This window comes from Arvicola amphibius, chromosome 6 (genome assembly GCF_903992535.2).
Source record: "Arvicola amphibius chromosome 6, mArvAmp1.2, whole genome shotgun sequence".
Classification (NCBI taxonomy): Eukaryota; Metazoa; Chordata; class Mammalia; order Rodentia; family Cricetidae; genus Arvicola; species Arvicola amphibius.
The window spans coordinates 145,674,412-145,688,509 of NC_052052.2; the positions used below are offsets into that span (position 1 = coordinate 145,674,412).

At 54.3% G+C, this 14,098-nt stretch overlaps 1 protein-coding gene across 2 annotated transcripts in view; it reads left to right on the forward strand.

The window, feature by feature from the left end:
- Phf2 (PHD finger protein 2) overlaps positions 1-9,122 on the forward strand; it is a 74,778-nt gene extending 65,656 nt beyond the window's left edge. Inside the window, exons 18-22 of one of the 2 annotated variants that reach the window (XM_038333628.1) lie at positions 3,085-3,356; positions 4,814-4,909; positions 5,383-5,492; positions 6,059-6,446; positions 7,156-9,122. In XM_038333628.1, coding sequence (XP_038189556.1) covers positions 3,085-3,356; positions 4,814-4,909; positions 5,383-5,492; positions 6,059-6,446; positions 7,156-7,244 — 955 coding nt within the window. In that variant the 3' untranslated portion in view covers positions 7,245-9,122. The remainder of the gene's footprint in view (positions 1-3,084; positions 3,357-4,813; positions 4,910-5,382; positions 5,493-6,058; positions 6,447-7,155) is intronic. The other variant, XM_038333629.2, reaches the window with a different exon arrangement.
- The last annotated feature ends 4,976 nt before the right edge of the window (positions 9,123-14,098 follow it).

Sequence of the window (14,098 nt, forward strand, 5' to 3'; positions counted from 1 at the left end):
CACACGTGCCTGCTGTGCCTGCCGGAGCCTCAGAGACCAGCCAGCCCCTCAGCCTGCCGCAGGCAGTTCCTCTCCCAAAGTCTCCCATTTGGAGCATAGGTCATTTTTTGATGGTCCATTTGCTCTGTTTTAAGTACTGACTGTTTGGAAAAAAAATAGCTGAAGAAAAGGGAGGAAAATATGATAATTTCTTGAGGCTGGTTTGCTTGGTGTTTACCGCTGTGGGAGAAGAAGGGGATTTGGGTATGGTAATTGGAGGATTAAAGTATTATTTTCCATGCTGACTGGTTAAACTCTGCTCATTGATTCTCCAGCAACCTTGTCGATAGATGGGCCACCTGGGTCTGGGGTCACCCAGATGGCATGGGTGGGCAGAACTCATGCTCAAGTGGGCTCTCTTGGGGGTCCTGTCATCAATGTTTAGGATCCTCATGGCAGATTTTCTGTGATCTGCACCTAGGGCTTTGTACCTAGAGAGTATAAAGTGAGCTATTTGTTCTTGACAGTGATCTGCCCCTGCTCTGAGAAGTCCATGAGACTGGCATAGCTCACAGTGCCAGGGTAGCTTCTGGCCTGCAAAACATAGCCCAGGCATTGTGCATGGGGCAGAGCAGGCATTATGACGGTGGCTTCAGCATTGCTTTCTGCAGAACTCAGGGCTGTGTGACTTGGCCTTCCATTATGACTTCGGCCCAGGAGGCAGCTTTTACAGAGGGCCGTGGAGACAGTTGCTTCCCTCTCCTCAGGCTCAGGAAATGTCCCTCAGTCCATGGGGCATTGGCCTAGGAGATAGCTTTTGTCCAACCTTACCTATCCAGCCCCAGCGGGGCTGTTCCATCTCTTTGACTCTCCCCCTCTCTGCCAGGGCCTTTGTCTCTAGAATCCTTGTGCAGCAGCTTTTCCAGGTCTATGTTAGCGCTCTGCCTGGGTCCCTCAGCCTGTACACAAGGCGATGTGCCATCTTGAGCAGTAGAGGGAAGCATGGAGGGGACACCTGGTCTGCACAGTGCTGTGTGCTCTCACCGACATCCATCACCATTCTGGGCCTGGGCTTGCCATGAAATCGTCTCACACCCTCCTCTCAGAGGCCGGGCTGCCTTTTCTTGCAAAAGTCTTTCTTAAAGTGTCCAAATGCTTGGATGTTGTTCTTAGGTATTCAGGATATAGCAAGGGATAAGCTGGAGACAAGAGGGCTTTGATGCAAGAGTCTCAGGAGAAAAACGACCAAAGAGTATAGGGTGGGGACAGAGGGAGCCTATGGGCCTCCAGTCCGGACCCTGCTGGAGCTGTACCCTGTGCTGGTAGAGCTTTTCTTCACCAGCTAGAGTAAGCTGTTCTTTTCTAGGCTGGGCTCAGCTACAGGGCTGCTGAGCTAGATTAAGTGCTGGAAAGTCCCCAGAGAGAGCTCTCACTGGGCCAGTTTACCATGGAGCCATGTGTTCTCTCTGCCTGTGCATCATGTGGACATTTGGATCCTCTGCTAGACCATGACTTGGAATCTCCTGCAGGGCCTAGGTGTGGGCATTCTTACAGCTGTCCAGGAGGCTCTAGCCTAGACTAGTCTAGACTGGAGGAGGTGAGCAGGCTGGACCAGCACAGGGTGCTGAGGAGGCAGGAGCTGGATCCTGTTGGAGGGTCTGGTGGAGACTGAAGACTACCCAGAACCTAGCCCTAAGTCTCTGCGTCCAGCAGCGGCCAGGCCTCAGGTCCAGGGACAGTGGTGAGCACTACTCCCTGAACTTAGTTAGGGATGCTCTTTCTGGAAGGCAGGGCCCAGTGCAGCCAAGCAGAGGTGAGGGCATGGGACAGTAGATAAGGGCATTGCCAGAAGAGCACAAAAAGGGCGTAGCAACAAGGACTGCAGAAGAATGCAGATGGAACCCTGTGGACAGTCTGCATGGAGCTGGAAGAGAGGAAGTCTGGGGATCAAGAGAAAGCTTGCAGTCTGTATGGAGGGATCCAGAGAGGGGAGCCTGGCTGAGTCGAGGCATGGGTGTACCTAACAAGAGACATGTTGTTACAGATAGAGATGGGTATGCATACAGGTGTACATGGTGGGAGTGCAGGGCTGAGTACAGGTGTAGATGGATGTGTGTGCAGGTGTAGATGGATGTGTGTGCAGGTGTAGATGGATGTGTGTGCAGGTGTAGATGGGACTGCAGGTGTAGATGGATGTGTGTGCAGGTGTAGATGGATGTGTGTGCAGGTGTAGATGAGGCTGCAGGTGTAGATGGATGTGTGTGCAGGTGTAGATGAGGGTGTAAGTGTGGATGAGGGTGCAGGTATAGACATGTGTGTATAGATGCAGGTGTGGCTATATAGATGTAGACAGAAGGTGTAGATGAGGGTGCAGGTGTAGATGGATGTGTGTGCAGGTGTAGATGGATGTGTGTGCAGGTGTAGATGGATGTGTGTGCAGGTGTAGATGGATATGTGTGCAGGTGTAGATGAGGGTGTAAGTGTGGATGAGGGTGCAGGTATAGACATGTGTGTATAGATGCAGGTGTGGCTATATAGATGTAGACAGAAGGTGTAGATGAGGGTCTGGATTCATACTTGGGCATGGATCACCTTAGGTTAATGTGTCATGGGAGAGAAGTGGGGACTTCTCCATTTCAGCGTAGGAGTGAGGAGAAGGAATGCCCCTGGCTAGGACTGAGGTCAGGGCCAGCCATGGAAGGACATAGAGAGCTGGCAGGATGCAGGAGTCAGGCAGCTGAGCCTCTGGCCAACTCAAGTTTAAGAACCGTTGGGTGATGGTGTGAGATCTGATCCGATCCATCTGCCCTCTATGGGTTTCCTTGTGACCCATGTCTCTTCCTTTCCCAGAGTGTGACTGAGTGCACAGAAGGGCCGGCCAGGCCTTCCCCACTGCTAAGTCACCAGTCTGTGCACACCGCTCTCTGTCATCTGTTGGGTGTCCAGGCCAGGTGTATGTGCAGCCCTGGGCTTTGGGCTGCAGTGACAGCACCTTGAACTACAAATTATGGATTGTGGGCTATGAGCTCTAGTCCATGATCCAAATGTCCTGGGCTGTGGGCCAAGGGCCATGGCTGAGTGCCTGTTGTCTCTCTGTGTCCCCAGCCAGCCCCCTGCCTCCCCCAGCACACAGGAAGCCATTCAGGGAATGCTGTCCATGGCCAACCTGCAGGCCTCTGACTCCTGCCTGCAGACCACATGGGGCACTGGCCAGGCCAAGGGTGGTTCACTGGCAGCCCATGGTGCCCGGAAGAATGGTGGTGGCAGCAAAGGCACAGGCAAGCGCCTGCTGAAGAGGACTGCCAAGAACAGTGTGGATCTGGAGGACTACGAGGAGCAGGACCACCTGGATGCCTGCTTCAAGGACTCAGACTATGGTGAGTGTGGCTGCGGGACAGGGCCTCTGCCTGTAGGGTGCAGCACTGGCCAGGAACGGATGAAGGAGGGTCATGGTACATAGAGTCCAGACTGCAAAATCCATCTGGGACTGGAGTGTGGTGGTGCATGCCTTTAATACTAGCACTCTGGAGAACAGACAAGGAGGATCTCTGTGTTCTGGGCCACCCTGGTCTATATAGTGAATTCCAAGGCTAACCAAGGCTACACAGTAAGACCCTGTCTCAAACAAAACAAAACACGATCCTTTGGTGGCCTGGGTAACTAAAGCCGTGGTCCATTTCAGATTGTCTTCCCTATGAGGAAACTCTGTCCCCACCTACAGTTCCCCCATCCCCCAGCCCTGATCGCTTGTCATATTCTTCAGGTCTTTGAGGATTTGTTCAAGATACATTATCTAAATGGGTCATATAACATGTGACTTTTTGTGGGTCTGTCCATACTGTGGCATGTGCCAGAATTTTCTTCCTTTTTCAAGCTGAGTAATATTATTTCCTGTGTGTAGGAAGTGTACCATAAGTCCATGCATGCATTCATCCCTGGGCCCTTGGCCTCTTCTTTTGGCTGCTGTGAACATGTAGGTACAGGTTCCTCGGTTCCTTTGCCGTGTTTCTGAGAGGGCCCTGCTGGGTCATAGGTCACTGTGTATTTAGCTCTCCGAGGTCTTGGCTGGCAGGTGTCCATTCAACTGAACAGTTAGCAGTGACAGAGCTTTGGGGTCACTGTACCCACCCTGCCTGTAAGATGGAAAAACTTAGGCCCAAGGATGATCCTGCAGAAACCAGAAAGGCTCTGGCCTGGCCTTCCGCCGTGGGTACAGTCACCAGGCCGCCTACCAACAGAACCTGCCTGACTTAGGCACCTGATTTCTTCTTCACCCCACCTCAGGGAAGATTCCATCAGTGTTGCTGGTCCAGGCTTCTCATCCACAGGGCTGACATGGGTTTAGTCCAGTGTCGTTCTGGTGGACCCACAATGCAGGGGTCACTGCAGGGGGAGGGTCCCTGAGCCAGGGAAGCTCCAATGACCATGTATGCTACTAGGCAGGCACCTTCTTCCAGTTTGCTAAGAGGGTCTCAGGGCTTCAGACACAGTAGAATTAGCCCAGTTGCCTCCATTTCTCACTCCCCATTGTAGCAGAAGGACTGCGCGTCTCGGGCTCCTGAGGGAGCTGAGGAGAGTGGTCCAAGTGACTGAGGCTTTCAGGCACCAGGCCCGCCTGGGGTGGGTGTGGCTGGCAGCCTGTACACACACACACACTCCTGCCAAGTGTAGATGCCCTTGCTGTGCAGTTCCAATTGCACAGCAAGTCTGAGAACCTAAGGACAGATCTGGGGCCACCACTCAGGGAGGTCCCTGAGCCACTGCAGCACCACCCCTCCTCAGCCCTGGCTGTCCCCAACCACTCAGGGGCCTGCTTTCCCATTGCCTCCTTCAGTTTACCCGTCACTGGAGTCTGATGAAGATAATCCTGTCTTCAAGTCCCGGTCAAAGAAGAGGAAAGGTTCAGACGATGCCCCCTACAGCCCCACAGGTAGAGCTGGGCTGGGGGCCTGCTGTGTGGACGTAGGTGTGCCTCTAGACATGCCCAGAGGAGATTAGTCAGCTCCCCATAGGGCCCCAACTGGGGCTCTGCTTTGTGTATTGGGACCTCTGAGCCTAGACCTTACTTTGGAACCTTCTGATGTGGGCCCCTCCTTTCCAGGGTGCTGGGTTAGAAGATCTAGGAGGGGCACCAGACACATACTGGGGTGGTAGGTGGGATCAGGCATGTCTACCTTTCAAGGTTCCCTGCCTACCTGGCTTTCCCTGTCCGGTTTGCTGGGCCTTCCATACTGCCTCATAGATTCCTCAGCATGGCCCACCCTGGGGAGAGCTGGTGAGATATGGCTTCCTATCCAGAAAATTAGATTCTTGTGGTCCCCCAGACTCAGAGATGGTCTGGGGTGAATGACCACCACTTCCAGCACCTGACTAACTGGTTGGCCTTTTCCATGTCTTCCACAGCCAGGGTCGGCCCATCGGTGCCAAGACAGGACAGGCCTGTGCGTGAAGGGACCAGAGTGGCCTCCATCGAGACTGGACTAGCAGCTGCTGCAGCCAAGCTGTCCCAGCAGGTGAGGAGACTGATTTTCTCTACAAGAGTAAGTCTCCATTGTGTGAAGTTAGGCCGACCTCCAGACACCTCAACCACTGCCCGCGTGTGCAGACTGCCAGGGCTAGGGACTGGCAGGCAAGAGAGTGGCTCCAGATTCCAAGGAGGTACAGGGAGCCAGAAACACAGCCCCATGCCCCTTACCCCAAACAGGCACTTCTCACTAACAGCATGATTGCTCTCGGTGCCCAGGATGCCCTCACTGAGTGCCTCTGGGGACTCCTCCCATCCCAAGGGTCCTGGCACTTAAGTGGTGCACACAGGCAGGAGCTGGGGCACCTCCACCTGCTCCTCTCATCTACTCTGATGGGTCATCTGTTGGCAGAACTCACAGTGGGCTTACATGGGCCAGTCTTTCTGCCGTAGGCTCAGTGGGAGAGCCCTCCCAGCCACTCCTCTGTGCTCCCTGCCTGGTGGAGCTCCAAGCCCCTTGAAGCCTGCATCTGGGTGGAGGCTGAGCTGACTGTGCCCCACCGTGGTGTGTCTGGGGCAGATGATGGGTAGCACACCTCCACACTTTATTCTTAGGAGGAGCAGAAAAACAGGAAGAAGAAGAACAGCAAAAGGAAGCTGACTCCTAACACTGCCTCCCCCTCCATCTCCACCTCCGCCTCCGCCTCCACGGGTACCACCTCGGCCTCCACCACCCCAGCCTCCACCACCCCGGCCTCCACCACCCCAGCCTCCACCACCCCGGCCTCCACCAGCACAGCCAGCAGCCAGGCCTCACAGGAGGGCAGCTCACCTGAGCCCCTACCTGAATCACACAGCAGTAGCCTGGCTGATCACGAATATACAGCAGCCGGCACGTTCGCAGGGGCCCAGGCTGGCCGTGCCTCCCAGCCCATGGCCCCTGGAGTCTTTCTCACACAGAGGCGGCCTTCTGCATCATCCCCCAACAACACTGCTGCCAAAGGTACCCCTTTTGCCCTGTCTGCCCCTGCCCTTAGGAAGCACACTGCCAGGGGGATTCTGCCCTCCAGACGGCAGGTCCTGGGCATCTGAGACAGTTATGTCCGTGCATCTGCATGGCCCCGCCCTTCACACGATTGTTTGCTGCTGGCCTGCTCAGTCATGTGACACAGATAGTCTGAAGTCAGGAGATGTGGCCTGAACAGGGCTTATTGATTGCAAACTTCAGGATTCGACCTCAGCTCAGGGCTCTGACAGGCATGTGGTCAGCATTTGCCACAGGTGAAGCTGGGTGTGATACGAGCCAGGCTGGTGGGTTGAGCCCCTCTGTGGCTTAGTGTCATACCAGCCAGGCCTTGTGGCACCCTGTAGTCTCCTTCATCCTGCTTACCTACACTCCAGCCTGGGCCTAGTGGCCAAAGTTTGGTAGCATGGTTACTTACTGGTGGCTCTTGAGATGGCCCTGTTGCCAAGGGTGGGGCCAGGGTGGCCTCACATCCTAGTCGTGCCATCCTGAACCAAGTCTAGGATGCTCTCTGTACCTCTGAGTGTTTATGCTCCATGAGGGACTTCTGAGCCCAGAGCTCAGCCTAGCTGACCGATTTTATAGAGGTGGGTGGGGCTTAGGGAGCCTGTGGGAGCCCATCCTCCTCTACCTGTCACTCTTGACTTCTTTAAAAAAAAAAAAAAAAAATCTCTCCTCACCTCTGTAGGAAAACGTACAAAAAAGGGCATGGCCACTGCCAAGCAAAGGCTTGGAAAGATCTTGAAGATCCATCGGAATGGGAAACTACTCCTCTAAGGCTTGGAAAGCCAGGATCCTTCTGCTCTGCTCAGGACCCCCGGAGCCCCGCTACATCAGCCCCTCCCAGGAGGGTGGCTGTGCTGCCTGGCCCAGGGAGGGCCTTGCCTCCTCCCAGCCACCTCTCCCCAACACGAGCATCTGTCCCTTGAGCAGGTGGAGCGAGCGGAGCATGGCCGTCCCTTGTTGTGAACACGGACATCCTTTCTCAAGTTGCTTAGAGTGACCAGTTCCTGAAGGTGGCCCTGCCAACTTAAGGACCATTCGGTTTCAGCACAGCCTCCAGGCACCCCACCAGAGACTGGTGACCTCTATGGGACAGCCTCCAGGCACCCCACCAGAGACTGGTGACCTCTGTGGTTCTGCTTGGGAGCATGAGGCCTTCAAGGAAGGTGCAGTGAGCCACGCTCACCAGCCCGAGTCCGAGCTGGCCCCAGGCTGGCAGCCTCCAAAGGCATAAAACAAGGCAAAGGACACAGAAAGAGAGGAGCTGTGGGGTAGCGAATGTCCCCTCCCTCCTCTTCCTGAGTGAGTCTTACAGCACTTGGCCAGTGAGGAGAGGTCGCCCCAGCTCCCTGGCTGGCAGGTAGCAGGCTAGATAGCGGGTGTCACACCCCAGATGCCTGCAGATGTTTGGGGTTGTCAGGACCCACAGTTAGGTTGGTGTGTTAGTGGGTGGAGGAGCCACTGGGGTCACAGGGGAAGGGTGACAGCTCAGCCACGTCTTTGGGTCCAGGGGACCCAGGCTAAGCCACGTGGAGGGGCCCCACTCTGGAACAGCACTTCCAGGCCGAGGCACCCTGCCCCTAAGTGGGCAGACAGGTGGGCAGGGCCACAGGGCTGGAGCCAGCATGGCAGCGCTTGTCTGAACCCCTGGGTGGCATCATGAGCATGGGCCATCCCAGGTGGCGTGTCCACCCATCGACACAGAGGGGCTGGGTTTGTTTCTCAGGCAATCCTGTATTTTCATTTTAGATGTATTTCCGGAAGCATATTTTTCATAGAATGTAGCGTGTAAATAGCTTTTTAAATGACTTCTTTTTTATAAGAGCAAAAGTATCTCTAGGAATTTCTTTCTATAGAGTCCTTCATTAACCTTTATACGAGTTTTTGCTCCCCCACCCCGGCTTTGATGGACGGCCGGGTTCTGACTCCACCCCCTTTTCTTTCTTTCCTTTTCCTTTTGTTACTCTTCTTATTTTCCTCTTAGGAACTAAGGTATTGCCTGAAAAACAACGGCGCCTGCGCAGCCTTACACTCTGTCTCTCAGAGCGAATAGTACAGACCCCTTCCCACACGCCCTGCAGCCGCGTCTCCAGTCTTACACCAGCTCTCCGCTCTCCTTCGTGTATGATGGGGGTCGGGGATGCAGTTCTTTTACTAGCACCTTGTGAAGTATTTGTGTTTCGTGATGCTGTAATTTATTAATGTTTGTAGCTTTTTATATTTGTACATTTCTTATGAGGTTTGTTTCTACACCCGTTACCTGGATGTGTTGTCCATGAGGAGATGCAGCTTGGCGGAGGCCTTATCCACTCCCACTTGACCTGTTTGGAGGGACGCCACCCCAGGGCCTGGGGCTGGGAGAGGGGCATCTCGCGGGCCCCAGGCTTACTCAGAACTGGTGTTTTTAAAGTTTCCTTGACCCCGTCCTTGTAAACATTTCTATAATCTTAACCCGGGCATCAAGCTGTTCTCTCTCCTTCTCTTTTTAATTTTATTATTATTTTGGCGACATGTACATTTCTAACAAAGTTTATCGTGGCTATTAAAGTGTTCTGTTTCCAGTCATATCACTCTTGTATCGAGTCCATGCGGTCTAAGGCAACTTAGACCAAAGTTTTAAAAAAGTAAAAATATTTCAGGTTTTGTACAGAACCATGTGTTTGTCGTACTTGCCTCCTTCCCATACCCTCTGTCACCCCGTGGGACTTATGGGGATGGGGCCAGCTTCCCTGCCTGGGCTGTGGGTGCAGCACTATCCAGGGAGAGCCTCAGGCTGTACTCCAAAGCCACCATGCCACTCAAAATGTCAAGCAGGAGTGTCCATTCAGAAGAGCTCCTGGGGTCCCAAGGGTAGCAGCCTGAGGCCCCAATCCTATAGCCCAGCCAGGGCCCAGTGCAAAGGCCTCCAGTCCTTCCTGTGCTCCCAGTATATGAGGCTCCTTGACTCCAGTGGGCTCTGGCCAGGTGCATTCCTGGGGTTTGGCCCCCATTGATGTTATTTGCAGCCAGCCAATAGCAGCTGCCTTTCCCATTCCTTGAAATGTCATCACAGAGTGGCCATTGTGGAGGCCAAGTGACTGAGAGATGAGGCTCATTCTGTTTGGGGAGGACGCTGATGGCCGCAGCTGAACAAGAACAGGTGTGAGTCTCTCAGACCACACCTCAACTGTGTGAGAAAGAAGGTGACCCTGCCCTCTGACCATGCCCTGCTGAGCGAGACCCTGTGCCCTCCCAGCCCCATAGGCTCCTGGGTTTCTATTTTCTGCATAGGAACTGGAGGCCAGTGTGTATCCAAAGTCATCCAGATACAAGGAGATAGCGCGAGACTCTGCCAGTACCCTAAGCAAGCCTGGAAACACATACCCAGGGGATGGGTAGGACTGGTGGCTGGGATTCCTTGTGCCTATTGACATGTAACATATCACGTGACATTGGGTGGGCCCCTTTTCTTTAAGCCTTGTGTTCTCTGATGCCTGCTGGATGCTCAGAAGAGAGGCTCTAACCTGAGCTGTGGCTGAGTCCCCGGGTAGGGTGGGAGGGGCCACACAACCTTTTCTGTCCCTGGGTGGGGTAGGGTGCTATGCAACCCTTTCCATGGGGGTGGGTCTCAGTGTTGCCACTAGGTGGCGCCTCGGGCTCGTGCTGAGCTACAGGCTTCAGGCACCTCTCATGCCCTCAACCCCAATGAGCCGTGGGGTGGTCTGATGACCCTTCACCCCAGAGATTGACCCCACCTCATCCCTGAAGATAGGAGTCAGCACTCAGCCCTGGTGCCTCCATGCAGCCAACATCTGGGTCTCACACCACCCTCAAGTTGGCAGGCTTGGAGCCCAGGATTCCCGCAGCAGGACTGATCTATCACCCCTCTTTCCAAGGTGGCCGTGAGGGATGTCAGGGAGCTGAGGATCCTGGGTCTGGGAAGAACTTCCCAACGCCATCCAGTGTTTCCCAGGGCCTGGCTCCAATCCATGCCACCTTCCAGTCAGCCGGCTTTTGCTGTGTGCCAGGCAGCCTGTATGTCTGTGGCCAGAGAACACGGGAAGAACCCATGAAGCACAGCTCCTTCACTCTGCACCACTGGCTTTTGTGAGTTGCCAGGAAGAGTCCCAGTGCAGCTCCGTTAGAGATGACACTTCCCCGTCAGCCAGACCTCAAGCTGCTCAGACAGAACCATGGACCAAAATGAGGGACCATGGCTAGTTCTGAGCAGGCCCCAGGGAGCCCACATTGAGGATTTTGGAGTTGGCCCAAGTAAGCAGAGGGGGCACAGGTGAGCCGAAGGCAAGGCGCTGTCCCAGCCCTGCCCCTGGCGTGTTCTCATCTTCTCTATGCATGGCAGAGAGATCAGCAAGACGGTGACCCGGTTTACCCCTGTGTGTCCTGCTTATTTAGATACCTGGGTCCTTTGTCCATCTGGTCCCAAAGACAGTCCCTGAACCTGTTGGCAGAAATAGAGCTAATTGGGAGCCAGTGGGGGTAATGCTCAGAATGAACACCAGGGGGCAGGGCAGGGCTGGGAACAGGCCAGTGACTGGCAGTTACTTCTCCCCTAGGGCATAAAACAGAGTTACCCGAGCTGGGGCAGAGGGGACAAGAAAAATGACATCGATTCGGTCAGTAGCTGCCTTAAGCACAAGTGTCAAGATCATCTCTTATACACATGACAACCACTCTGAAAAAAGGGGAAACTGAGGCACGGTGTCTCACAGCTGCTAGCACAGACGTTAAGTGAAGCCTAATCAGTTCCACGACTCTTGGGTTTCTACTCTCCTGCAGATGGTGGCCAGGAGGGCAGTTCTCAAAGTTTCCCTGAGGCCTAGGCCCCTGCAAGGGTCTCGGCCACCACCCTCCACTACTCCCTCCCCTCTGGGTCCTTTTCTATCCCCAGGCTGACCTGGGTCTGCATCCACCCTAGACTTCTGTGCCCTAAACAATGGCTCCACTTCGCAGATGGGGACACGAAGGCAGGACAGGACTGGGATCGATGGCCATTAAGGGTTCATGGCACTGGACACTGGTTCCGTAGGAGAGTTGAGAGGCCCACTATCAAGGGTTATTATAACCCTCTGAGAAGGTGGCACAGGAACTTGGAGTAAGTCACAGGGTATCAGGACTGAAGGCCATAGCTTTCCTAAGTAGCCCTGTGGCTGGTTGTGGTCACATTTCCCATGTGTCTGCTGTGAACTGGACAGGGCCCCCCATACTTTCTCGTGACTTACTTGACTCTTAAGCCTAGGCCCATGGAAGGGGCAGCTGGGAACGTGCCAGGCTGTCTGAGCTTGAAGGTCTTCCTGAGGAGGTGACTTGAGCACACAGAGCACAGAGATCCCAGGGGGAGACTGCTGATCTAAGGGGACAGACTACACACAGGTCCTGGGGGAGGATCAAGTTGGTTGAAGAGGAGCTGGGAGGTGGTGATGACGGACAGAGGGAAGCGCCATCTTCCCCAGCCCTTGGCAAGCCCTCGCCCACTCTGGCTATGTAGGCTCCGCTCTGTCATCTGCAGAGTGGGGAGAGTGACTCTCGCGTCCCTCAGAGGAACTCTAGGCTAACTTCTGCCCTCCAGGCCCCTGGAGGAAGTAATCCTGCCCAGAGGACCTGGTTTCCTGGGGGAACTCTAGACAGGGCCATTTCCCTCTCCTGGCTGATTCTTGCATTGCTTTCCTGATGGAAGGGCATTTCCAGTTGCAAGAGGAAGGAAGCAATGTGTTCCTTCCTTCCTGTGGCCAGGCCTACTCGACAGCTTCTGCAGTGGCCTTGCTTGCTGGTTCTGAGACAGAAGGGCAGGTGGAGGCTGCCCGGCAATGTCAGGCAACCTTGAACCCCTGTGACCAGAGCCTCCTGGAATGTTCTCTTGACTCAATGCTTAACTCAACACTTAGTGTTCCCGGGTCTTGGCATCCTTATAATATAAGACTTTGTCACATTTTGCAATTCACACCCTTTCTGTGCCCAGAACCGCCCTCCCTGCCCCCGCCACAGGCTCTATTGCGAGGTTGGACATGCTGGGCAGTGTTGTCCACAGTGGAGAGTGGGAAGGCCATGGGAGGAGAGTCGGCCAGTCTGTCTGCAGCCTGACAGATGGTATCCTCTCTCCTGAGCCGCCCACCGCCCAGTCTGGGTCCAGCCGGCCTCCTCCTCATTCAACCCCCCCCCAACCCGGGATGCCACCTCGGCAGAAAAATGATGCAGTTCCATTAACATCTGACACGGATTTGCCGGCCCCAAACAGACGAGTGCGGTGTAAACACCCGGCGCTGGGCCCTAGCCCGGCCTCTGCATGATCCCAGTAATTAATTGTCCTCTGTTGGCCGGGCCACACTAGGCCCCTTGATGCAGCCTGAGTAGTTTCCAAATCAGAATCCGCCCTGCCCCTGTGCATGGTGTTTACCAAACAGCGGATGTACTGGGGGTGGCAGGAAGGAGCAGAAAGAGGGGGTGAGTCCCGCTTCTGGTACCGATGTCAGGGTGGGGTCCTTCTTTGCCTTCCCTAACCCAGTGACTGGGGACCTTAGTTTTCTCTTTGTAAAATGGGGCAATAGCGCCATTCTCTCAATGTGACTGAATTTGAGCCAAGTGCAATGGGATCTGAGTGTTAGTGCGACCCACGGCCGAATTCTGGGGCTACTTAGCCTTGCGTGGGAGAGGACAGACTGTGTCGCGCAGGAGACCAGAGGCACTTCCTTTCATGTCGGTTGATTTAATAAGCACACAGCCCACCTAGATATGGTTCCAACTGTCTTTATTTTTTCTTTTTGTCATAGAGGGACATTTTTTTTTCTGTGCGGTGTCCAGTAGTAATAGACCAATATTTTCTCTTTTATGTGTGTCTTAGGGAACCTTTTTCTTATGAGACAGAGTCTCTGATAGCCCAGGCTGACTTGAAACTCTCTATGTAACTGAGGCTAACCTTGATTTTCCTGTACCCATCTCCTGCGTGCTGGGTTTACAGGCATGTGCCACCATACTGCTTTGATGTGGTACCCAGGGTGCTGTGTATGATAGGCAAGCACCCTCCCCGCTGAGTCCCACGCACACCCGAGGACTCTTATGCAAACATTTAGAGTCCCCTGGACAGTGGGATTGGTTCCAGGGTGCAGCTGGCCCTGGCTGGGGGAGCGTCAGAGTTTCCTTCTTCCTTTGGCAGTTGAGGAGAACAGCATGCCCTTTTATTTTTCTAGAGCCCTTCAGGATCTAGGAGTTCTGACCACTTGGGAGGAGTTCCTATTGACTGTGACCTGGGAATAAGCATGTTTCCCCTGGGACAGCACCCGGATTACAGGGATAAGCTGCATCTTCTCTATGCCAGCTCCTGGAGAGGTGGTGCAGAGTTGCCCTGGGTCCTTACGCTTCAGAAAGCCATTCATTTCACCCAAAAGCTGGGGAGACAAACTTTGCTTCCTTGCTGTAAGCTGCCTGGCTCTACCTTCTGGACACAGCGCAGTTAATGGCTGAGTGTTGGCATGCCCCACCCATATTTGGGATCTATGTTGAGTGTCATACCAATATCACAGAGGGCCTGGTAGCCCAATGGGCAAGCTGCTCCTGCTGTGGATCTGTCATCATAACTGTCTGGGGGCTTGGGGTTGTCTGTGATAGCAACCTGCCAGGGCAGGCTGCTAGCTCTT